The sequence below is a fragment of the Myxocyprinus asiaticus genome, chromosome 38 (genome assembly GCF_019703515.2).
Source record: "Myxocyprinus asiaticus isolate MX2 ecotype Aquarium Trade chromosome 38, UBuf_Myxa_2, whole genome shotgun sequence".
Classification (NCBI taxonomy): Eukaryota; Metazoa; Chordata; class Actinopteri; order Cypriniformes; family Catostomidae; genus Myxocyprinus; species Myxocyprinus asiaticus.
The window spans coordinates 18,047,203-18,058,914 of NC_059381.1; the positions used below are offsets into that span (position 1 = coordinate 18,047,203).

General features: G+C 35.2%; 1 protein-coding gene across 2 annotated transcripts in view; it reads right to left on the bottom strand.

Moving 5' to 3' along the window:
- Nucleotides 1-11,712, bottom strand: part of myo5b (myosin VB) — a 93,239-nt gene that overhangs the window by 35,189 nt on the left and 46,338 nt on the right. For both annotated transcript variants that reach the window (XM_051677598.1, XM_051677600.1), the window contains exons 4-9: nucleotides 9,205-9,349; nucleotides 7,100-7,256; nucleotides 3,506-3,649; nucleotides 3,318-3,399; nucleotides 2,704-2,811; nucleotides 2,471-2,580 (exon numbers count right to left, since the gene is read on the bottom strand). In XM_051677598.1, coding sequence (XP_051533558.1) covers nucleotides 2,471-2,580; nucleotides 2,704-2,811; nucleotides 3,318-3,399; nucleotides 3,506-3,649; nucleotides 7,100-7,256; nucleotides 9,205-9,349 — 746 coding nt within the window. The remainder of the gene's footprint in view (nucleotides 1-2,470; nucleotides 2,581-2,703; nucleotides 2,812-3,317; nucleotides 3,400-3,505; nucleotides 3,650-7,099; nucleotides 7,257-9,204; nucleotides 9,350-11,712) is intronic.

Consider the following 11,712-nt stretch of genomic DNA (forward strand, 5'->3'; position numbering starts at 1 on the left):
GTGTTTGACTTTCTTTCTTCTGCTGAACACAAACAAAGATACTGTAGAAATATCACAGCTCAGTAGGTCCATACAACACGTGTCAACAGGGTCCAAAGCTTTGAAGCTTTAAAATGCACTCAAAGTAATCCTTAAGTGGTTTAATTCATGTCTTCTGATGAAATCTAATCGGTTTTGGGTGAGAACAGACCAAAATGTAACTCCTTTTTCAATATAAATCTTGTAATTGCAGTCTACAGGATAGATCACCAATGAGACTGCTGATGTCAAGATTTACAGTAAAAAAGAATGCTATCTTTATGTGCTTTTTGAAGCTTGCATTGATGACTTGCATTGTATGGAACTACAGAGCTGAGGTATTCTTCTAAAAATCTTTGTGTTCAGCAGAAGAAAGAAAGTCAGACACATCTGGGATGGCATGAGGGTGAGTAAATTATAAGAGAATTTTCATTTTTGGGTGAACACTTCCTTTAATTGTTTACTTCCCAAAGATTAGTTAAGAATTGATATATAATCATCTAAGGAAATTCATATGGATACAATGGGGATCAAGTTTAAATGCCCTTTGTCATTTTACACATATTCATGTTATAAAATATGCAACATTTACAATCCAAATTAAACACGATATTACAAATTGATAGAGGTAACAACAAGACTGCCCTGAGAAATGTAATGATGTTAGACATTTTTAAATGATACCAGTTAATGCTTCTGCTTTGGCTGCCATGAAAAATACTAAAACTAAAATAACTTAAACTAAAATAAAAACTAACTAAACTGAAACTGAGAAAACTAAAACTAAAACTAACAGACAAACTGTGAAAACTAACGAAAACTAATTTGGAATGGCAGATTGATATAAAATAGAAATAAAAACTGCATTAAAAACTATAATTACACTAGTCATTGCAGGAGTTCCAGGTGTACCATTTCTGTTGATTTGTTTGTTGTATTTAAAGCGTTTTGTTTAAGTGTTTAAGCTTAAAGAAATCCTTTTTGAAGTGATTTTAATACAGAAAATGTAGAAAATTTTACTGAACAATTTAGGCAAATTAACTTCAGAAAAGGTGACTTTAGCAGAAAGCTTAGTTTGCAACCCTTACATTTTTTTAAAGCAAAAGTTGCATATGTTAACATTAGTTAATGCAGTATGAACTAACAATGAACAATTGTATATTTTAATGCTGTCAGTCGATTACATTTTTTTTTAACGCGATTAATTGCATATTTTTTTGTAGTTAATCAAACTTAATCGCAGATGAAAATGTTGATATTTGACACCATGTATACTTCTTTTCCAGTCAAAATGCATTTATTTCAATCTTAGGAAAGAAAAAAAAATATATGTGACAATATAATGCTTTATTAACATTTTCCAAACAAAGCTATCCACAGTATAAAGATGGAAATGCACTAAAATAGCACCATTTCAAGTTACATTAAAGGTTTCCCAAAGTCTATGTGGGAGTTTGATTAATTGAAAGAACTAGTCTCCCCGTAGGTTGCATATTCATTGCAATAGGCATCAAATCTCTTAAACTTTCATCCTCTACAATATTAATCTGCCAGTAGACTGTGGCTATTCGCTTTGCTACAGCAACAGGGCAGCCACGTTCATGATTTGCATCAGAGTGTCAAGCGTCACTTTGAACTCCACATGAAAATCACTTGCAGACATAAACGTCTCATTCTGGGTTTTGGTGATAGTTAAGACTTGACGTGCTTCTGTGGAAGTTAAAATGCACCTTACATAGGCTGAAAAATACTTGATTTCTATCACAAGTAACATCTGGGCTTGTTTTGTACATCAAATAGCATCAAGAGCTCCTTTCTCCATCACTTGATCACTGACATGGCTGTTGTGTGTGTTGTGAAGTGTGCGTCAGTGAAATGACTCTGGGCAGACACATTACAAAGGTTCCGTCTTCCCAACCAGTGTTTATGCTGGTTTATGCTGTATTAATGGTAAATGTGTTAATCGTGATTAAGATTTTTTTTTTTTTTTTTACTTTTTTAATCGCATGCTTTAACGCGTTAATTCTGACATCTCTAGTATTTTTAAAAACTATCATTAACAAAGATAAATAAATGATGTAAAGATTATATTGTTAATTGTTTGTTCATGATAGCTAATGCATTAACTAATGTTAATGAATGGAAACTTATTGTAAAGTGTTACACTTGAAGATCACATTTACTTGCTACTAAGTGTTTCAAACAAAGCAAAGTGCCATCAAACAAGCATGACTTTGTTTAAAGTGGATTCATAAAAACCTGTGTATTCGGACTTGTGGAAATTGTAAAGCAGTCAGCGAATTAGATTAGAGCATGCGCTTTTGAAAAACCAATTTTGTGTGCAATATGAATCAGATGGTCCATTAATGTTCTGTGGGCGTGCCATCTGAGGCTGAGACTATAAAACAAATAACATGGTATAAACAGGGCATGTTATTTGCTGTGCACTTACATTGATATGGCAGGATTCTCCATCTCTCTCTGACACAATCTCCACGTTCCCCAGGTGCAAGATGGAGGCAATAATCTTAAAGATGCTCAATTGATGAACCTCTTTCACACCTGTACAATACACAAATTCACTATGTTAAATATGTATGCAAGACATGCACTCTGGTTTTGCTATACTGTTGGTCTTAATTCATTTAACAGGATGAATTTGATGTTAATTACTGTAATTCTCACCAAGCAGCATGAGAGCCTCTCTTGTCTTCACAAGGTCTTCTGCATCATTCACTCCCTCAATGAATATGTTTTCACCAAGAGAAGTGTAGGTGAAATCTTCTGCGCTGGCTAAAACATGAGGGTGAATGAACAGTATTCATGAGTAAGACTTTAGACTGTCACTAGCACAATAACAATAATAGGACTATAGAAATACAGGTACTAATGTCAACTTGAAATGGCATTTGCAACCCATTTTACTTCTGTAATTTGACATATTCCAGAGTGAGAAAGAATTTAGGTCTTTATTTTATCCACTGGTAATGGACTGGTTAATTTGATTGCCATCACCTTAATTATCTTTACCTTAACCAGCATTAAATTACTGCACAAACTATTGGGAATATTTTAGAAAGGCTATATTACCTACAACAGTAGCCTAAAACAAGGCCTAAGCAGTCGAAAAGGACGTTATTACAATTTGATTATAGATTACAAACATTTTGTTCTTTGGAATACTGTGCACTGATGAATCTTGTACAATAACACCAGGAACATGTATTAAGGATGAAAATATGGTCAATTCTGACTTCATGTTGACTTGAAACTAAACAGTTGGTTACTGGGACACTTACTCAAGACAAGATCTTTAAATTCTTCTAGAGATGATGACGCACAGAGCTGGTAGAAAATATGGTAGTTTCTCTCTTCCTCAGCCTAAAAAAATTTTCAGCATAGGGAAAACCACTTCATAAAGTCAACTGATGAACTGACAGGCTTGTACAAAAGCAGCAATTAAAGCTTAAAGTCACACAATACACACCTGAAATACTACTCTAGACTTCTCAAGAAGATACGTTCGCATGTTGGCACCGATGATGTGATATCTCTTATCAAAACCGATCTGGATGTATTTCCCAAAGCGGCTGCTGTTGTCATTACGGGTGGTTTTTGCATTTCCAATGGCCTGCACAGAGAATGTTTATTATACTTGTCTTACCAACTTAGCTGGGTAAGTTTGAAAGACCATATGATCAAATCATAATATGTGAGCAGTGCAGAGTGGGGGAAACCTGGAATGGGGTTGGAGAGTAATCATTACAGAATACTTTAAACAGAGAGTGAAAATCATTGTTGTTCCACTCTATTCACATATTCTGGATCAAATTAACATGACTGATGCATAATAGAATATGACTTGGAGGGTGGAGAGAGACTTTCACAACAAAAACATATCCTGTTTTGAGGAGGTGTAAAATTCATATTGTTGCATTGCTTGCGATAAGTAATTTCAGGTCATTTGTTTGTCTGAGTTAAGATACTGTGTGTCACCTGTAGCATTACTGTAGGATAATCTGCCTATATCTCTCTTTCTCTCTCTGTGTCCTAAGAGGCCCTTCTAACGCCAGTGCTCATTTCCGCTGTAATGATACATTGACTGTGAGATTTGGCCAATCTCTTTGGCACACAGATTATCTTCCTGAAGGGCACATGCGACTTCTCTGCTCTTATCAGTTCAAACAGGCCTGGTGATCCTTGAGTTTAATTTCGCAGCTCAAGTGTGTCAGTGCTGCGATGAGATTGTGAAGTGAGGGCACCTTTACAGCCAAAGATGCTGTAAACACGATGGCAGTACTTGGTAATACAACTTTTTTACAACAAATACTGATGCACAAAAATGAAAATTCTTGGCTGAAACTAGGGATGCACCGATACCACTTTTTATCTTCCGATCCGATTCCGATATCGGAAATCTAAGTATTTGCCGATACCGATCCCGATCCGATACCAGTGTTGTATTTTTGCATAATCAGTTTAGAATATCTTTACATTATTGTGTGGAACTAACTGGGTGTGCTCTTTAATTTGTAAAGAAACACAAACCTCTAACTACACATTATTTCAATATAAATGTATAGCTTATTAAGAAACACTTTATTATTAACTAGTATACTGCAGCAAAATTAACGGTAATTCTAGTATAAGTCATCAGTAGAAAAGAAGACATTTTTTTTTTTTTTTTTTTGCAACATTTTTACAACTTTTATCTGGACTTTAAAGGATTCAGATCTCTTTTTTGTTCAATTTAGTTGTAAGACATCAGTCCACTTTTCATTCACAGTTATTTTTTGGAACCCATTCAACTTAAATATTATTATCATTTATAAACAAATAATAATATATTATAATAGTAATATATAGTAATATATCTCAATCGTACACCTTTAACTTTTAAACCCTCACTTTTTATTTTGACATTCTGAACTCTCCAGGAAGCCCTGTATGTGTCTGTTTGTAGGCAAGTTCAAAGTAGTTTAATTTGCTTCTTATTCAGATTCTGGTAAAATGCACCTCTGGTGCCGTTCTAAATGCATATTGTAAGTGAACCAAACTATTGAGCATCTACATCTGAGATGATGTTCGTGAGTGGCGCTCAAATATTGCACGTGAAGGCTAAAAATAGCCACGAGTGTGTGTAAACAGAGCAGCGCCATTCACTGATGCGCTGGAGCTGCGCATGCATTTTATATATTTACTTATTAAACACAGCCTTTTGTGATTCACAGAGCTATTGCACGTCTTCAAGTGGCTTTGAATAAAATGCTCAAGTCATATGAACTACTTTAATTGTGTTTCTATTGTTCTTTTATGTCATTTTTGGAGCATGACAGTAACGAACATGACTAACACACAGTATCGGATTTGGATAGGGCTCGTCGGACTGATACCCGATCCGTTTAAAAGATTCAGTACCGGAGCCGATACCGATCTAGGTATCGGATCGGTGCATCCTTAGCCAAAACCGAAAATTTCGGGACACACAGGGCTGAAAACCGAAACAAAAGATGAAAATGCTCATTTTATATGTTAGAAATAACTAAAAAATTATATTTTTAAGTGATTACACTGTTTATCCTTTAGTTGCCATTACTACAATAACTCAAAAACTTAAAACATAATAAATATATGCTTAAGTTTTATATAAAAGAGCAATTATGCATGTGTTGTTTAAAGTAATATTGACCTTAATCAAATTATCATCTTTGGCCGAAAATTTTAAGTGGCTGAAAATTTGGTTTTAGACAAGAAACACACTTTATGAAAGTATGTGTGCAGAGGCGAGCGCTTGGCTCAAGTATTGTAAACATCTGGTCCAGCTGAACATACATTTTGAGTGTTCTTGCGTGTTTTTCTGTGATGGTAACAAACCTCAGTACTAGGGCTGCAAAATTGATCAAAATAAAATTGAAATCGCGACATGACCTTGTGAGGGCTGCGATTTAATTAAATAAATAAATAAATAGTCTGCTCATTTCAAAGTTAACAGTATGTGCGCTGCTCTGTCCTGTCTGTATTGTATAAGTGCATTACCACAGTGCTTTCAGCATGGTTTTGTGCTCCACAACTCCATCTCATGCTCAGACTAACAGATGTGCTCCCAGTTCGGAGTGTGTTATATTTAAAGCATAATTGGCATAAAATGTAGTTATTCCAAATATGCTACAAGTTAATATACAAATATTAAAAACATGGCATCAGGTATTTGTATACAGAGGAGATGTTAAAATGAGGAGCATGTTATACAGCAATTAGCTACACATGGAAAATCTTTCTGCAGTTGTCCGCATAAAATAAAAGCTTGATGGTTTAGAACTCTTTGGTTTAACTGGACCACAAAGCAATGCCCTGTGCAAGTTAAGATTTTATTACAGAAATATATTACTATTGTATGATAATGATAATAATAAATATAATATAGTAATATTAAAATAATATAATATTCAAGTTGACTGGGTTCCAACAAATTATGATAATAAATAGTAGGCTGAGCCCCTATCATAAAGTGGACAAAAACAGGTAAACAGTGGACAGGTACAATGTAAATATTAATAGGAGAATGTTTTTTTTTCTCTCTCTCTTTGTTTCACTGTTTTATTTATTTGTCTTCTTGTGGCTGAAGTGAAAAAGGTATGAGTTTGGTTCTTTTTAAGAGGACTCAAGTGTGAACCCTCGAGTCTTTTTATTAGCAGAGCAATACATTACCAAATTATAGTCATGAGGAATCACTTACTTGTTTTTTATTAATTATATCTCAGTTAAAATCACAATATTTTTCCAAATAATCGCAATATGACTTTTTATCCAAATCATAAAATCCTACTCAGTACTCAAGGGGGCTCACATAGTGTCCCTTTTGGCAACGTTGAGAATGCAATGCACACTTGCATTGTGTTATGAAATACGGAATGACACATTTTGGAATGCAACTACACACCAAATAGTGTTTGCGAAGCTAGAAGCAACTGCATTCATGTGCTTATGTAAAGTATGTTTTGTCCTATAATCAATGCTTTGTAATGATTAGGCCAAGATACTGCACAGATTTTGGAGTCTCATTTTCACAAATGATTCATACCTCCATAATGGGGCTAGAGGCCAGTACTTTCTCTTCGACGTTGGTGTCGTTGGCTGAACCCCCTACTGTGGCGAAGAAGCGCATGGCGTACTTGGCAGAAACGGTTTTACCAGCTCCAGACTCTCCACTCACGATTATCGACTGGTTCTTCTCATCTCTGTGGAAGAAAGCTCAGGTTAATATACAGAAACAGTAATGAACATATGCACTGCTGTATATGATAAATACAGAATTGATTTTTTGTCCATCATTGAATACATTTCAAATAAAGTTCAAACATGTAACGTTTATTTTCACACTTCAGGGTCAGCTGTTTACTGCTGTTAAAATCCTCATAATGGTCTGACATCTCCGATCAAAACACATCAACACATTCAGCCTCCAGTCACCCTCTACAGGAGCCCATATGTACCACATGCACACTTCCCTAAAGAGCTTCCTCAGGAAAACCAAAATGCAGCAAAGGGCCACTTTTGACACTTTCTTAAATAACTGACATCCCCATTCATTCTAACTGACATGTGTCAAACCTGACCTAAAGAATCAATCAAATCTCACATATGCTTAGATATCCTCCTTGAGACTATGTTGCGCTCTCACCATTTCTTCCCTATGCTTTTAGCTTATTTTGGGTCTTGGTCATTACACAAGTCATGGTGCCACAGCGTGGGAAGTTTAACTTGAGCTTAAACCTGATGTGAAAATGGCTTTGTCTTTTGTTTCAAGCAACAAAAAAGCATGTAAACACAAAGGCTAGGGGAATTATGTTGCGTACACTGTGATTAACCGCCCACTCTATCCATTACTAAGCCAGACTGAACTTTCACATTACTCACAGCTTTCAAAGCATATGATGTCATTTCCTGTTTACAAGCAGTGGGAATCTATTATTGCACTGAAACTTTGCTCTTTGTTATAAAACAATGTGTGGCTCAAACATTCACCTGATGATGATAACAACTTCCTGAGGATTAATAAAACAGTAGTGTTTCTGCACCACTATTCAGGAGCTATTTTTTTTTTATTAATCAGTCGAACTGATTGGTGATTCAGAATCTGTCTGTATCATGCAATGAATCGGTCAGACAACTGACGTCTTCATTGAATCAGCTCAAATAGATTGAAGTGAACCGGATCAGATTGATGTCATACTCAAAAAAAGAGTAAAGAACTGTTACTGTGTGATGCATACTTTTTAAAAGCAATGTTAAATTTTCAAATGTATATGCTTAGTAAAACTTAAATAAGTATAATTATTGACTGTTTGTGCATATAACAAGTGTAGTTAAAGATACACATAAGAGTTTCACAAAAATATACACTCAAATATACACTCACTTAGCACTTTATTAGGAACACCTACACCTACTTATTAATGTGATTATCTAATCAGCCAATCGTGTGGCAGCAGTGAAATGCATAAAAACATTTAGATACGGGTCAGGAGCTTCAGTTAATATTCACATCAACCATCAGAATGGGGAAAAATGTGATCTCAGTGATTTCTACCGTGGCATGATTGTTGATGCCAGATGGGCTGGTTTGAGTATTTCTGTAACTGCTGATCTCCTGGGATTTTCATGCACAACAGTCTCTAGAGTTTACTCAGAATGCTGCCAAAAACAAAAAACATCCAGTGAGAGGCAGTTCTGCAGATGGAAACGCCTTGTTGATGAGAGAGGTCAACGGAGAATGACCAGACTGGTTTGAGCTGATAGAAAGGCTACGGTAACTCAGATAACACTCTGTACAATTGTAGTGAGCAGAATAGCATCTCAGAATGATCAACACGTCGAACATTGAGGCAGATGGGCTACAACAGCAAGACCACGTCTGACACTTTATTAGGACCATAATTTCCTAATAAAGTGGAAAGTGAGTTTATATTGCAAAAATGATATGTTAGGGGTTTATCAGTGTAACCTGCTGCAAAACCACTGGAAAGAGAGGAAAAAAGTAGCAACAGAGATGGGGGACACTATTTAACATAAAGAGATTGTCATCTCAAAGACAAATAAATTCTGAAAAAAAAAGCTTGTCTTATTAACAGGAAAGTACAACAGTCATTCAGTCTTGCATGAAAGGGCTCAAAAATGAGCACATACCTGGCCATCTGTTTGTAAGCTTCCTCAGCCACAGCAAAAATATGAGGGTCCATGTCCCCCATGTTCTGCCCACTGTATGCATTGATGACTTCTTCTCCATAGATCTGTAGCTGCTCGTAAGGGTTGATAGCAACCAGAACAATCCCTGAGAAGAAGAAAATCACAAGTTTACAACTACAATGTAATGTGTGAATATCCCACGCAACATTGCTGAAAAAGGCTCCCACACAGAGATATTTAGGAACTAATTTATCAATTATTGGCAAAACACATATTGATTTCTGCTAGGCATCATTCAAACGAATGCTAAGGTAAGCATTAAAATTACTAATGCTCAATTTAAACTATTATATAGACGTTGTGGTGGGCTCTTATGCCTTGGGTCAGTAAATAGCCACCTAGCAACCTCCAAGAACACCCCAGCAACCACCTAGAAATGCCATAGGAACCACCAAGAACACCCAAATGCATAACGTGCTAAAAATCAAGTCCCTAATGAATAATCTTATCATCTTGTTTTGTATCCATAACATTAAAATAAATAAATAAATAAATGAGGTGAAGTACCATACATTTTTAAAGTATTTATTTACTAGACACTTGATCAATATGCAATATTACTTGATTTTGTAATATATAAACCCTTTTAGGGTTGTATTTAAACAAATATGATATAATATCTTGATAATACCACCCACCTCTACTGACAACTGTTTAAATGAGTTAGCAAGTGTTTATGACACTCTAGGGCAGTGTTTTCCAACCTTTTACGACTAAAAAATTCTACGGCACACCACTATCCCACATAGGCTAACCATTGTAAATATTTTTCCTTTTCCAGGACTTGTCCATGTTTTCTGTCTGTCTTAGTAGCATGTTTACTTGTAATGTTTGAAATTCAGCTATGCAAAAATAAATAAATAAATAAATAAATAAATTTAAAAAAGTCACATGGGTATGCTATGCTGTGTGAGGTCACAGGTGGCAAGAGCGCTAAATGGGTAATGAAAAAACAACAAATTTTCTTATTTTCTAATTTGTAGATTTGTTCTTGCAATGCCACAACAAATTAGTCACTGGTCCACGAAAACATTTTCTGGGGATATTTTTTTTAAAGAATAAGCTAAAAGCACCAGTTCCAGCTACTTTAGTGATTCAAGTTTATTCAAGTTTACAAATGTGCAGAATTAGCTGCAAAATAAAGAGTATTTTGGTGACGCTTGTTTCTGTTTCACAAATTTTTTCAATTTTATTAACTGATTAGTTCAATGACCCCTTCTGGAGATGTCACTAGGTGGCGACAAATGAGCATCTTATGTGCTATGAGTGAGTCAGTGAATCATTTTGAGTCGTTCATGACCGAAATCTACCAAGAGTTTTATAGTGTTTAAGCATTAATTAATTAATTAATTAATTAAAAGGACAAATCAGATCTATAGTCTTCATTCTGAGCATTATTTTTCATCCAAAAAGACAATAATAGTCTAATAATAGTGAGTTTCAATAATGTCCTTCTCCTTTATTAAAACTTGCATGGCTACAAATCTACTGACTTCAGTATAAGAATTATAAACACAAAGCAGATCTACGGTATCATTTTCCTACAGTATTTAAACTGCTGAGCATGACTTTTATCAGAAAAGACCACAATAATAGACAAATAATAATAACTTTGAGTTTCAATAATGTTATTTCGTCATTGTAAAGCGCATTTCACATGAGTTTAGTCGAGGCGTCAACGCTCCGTTCAACGCCAGCGTCAAGCGCCGCATTGCCCTCCACAAGACAAGAGTTGCTGAAAGCATCACAGAGGGGTGATGTTATGAGTTTGCCACGTAAAAAAGCGGGAGATGTTCACAATAAACATTGAAAACATATATTTGGAAGAGAGAAAAAAAGCTTGCAGTTGCTTTGATAGCAGAAATTAATAAAAGGACTCGTTTATGTCTAAGCGTTTTCAGCGAGTTCAATAACTGGGGACTCTGATATTCAGAAATGATAAGTTAATATTTAATTAAAAGAAATTATGAGATTCAATATCTCTTCACAAATTTGGACAGTTTTTAAATATTTCTTGTCGCTTAGTACTCTCAAAGACATTATTTGTGAAGCAAAAATGTGTGTGAAAAACACTTTGGTGTAAAGTGGCGTCATTTCATAGACTTCAATGTATTCATGTGAAAAACCCTTAACACGTATAAATATCAGACACGTTTGCACATTAATCATTGTTCTTCACAATCACAAAAGTGTCCGATTATGGTTTCAAAATGGCGAATTTCTCCGAAAGGTGAGGAGTTTGGATCCCTGAAAGTATTATTTTTTTCATGCATTTATTTTATAATTTTCCACAGCAATCTTTCACGGCACATTAGTGTGTCGCGGCACAGTGGTTGGGAAACACTGCTCTACTTTTCATGAGAGGAAATGAGGTCTTCAGTGAAAGCCTTTTTCAAATTATTTAAATTTGCCCTGGGGAAGCAGGAAGTTACTCTGAAATAGTGAATT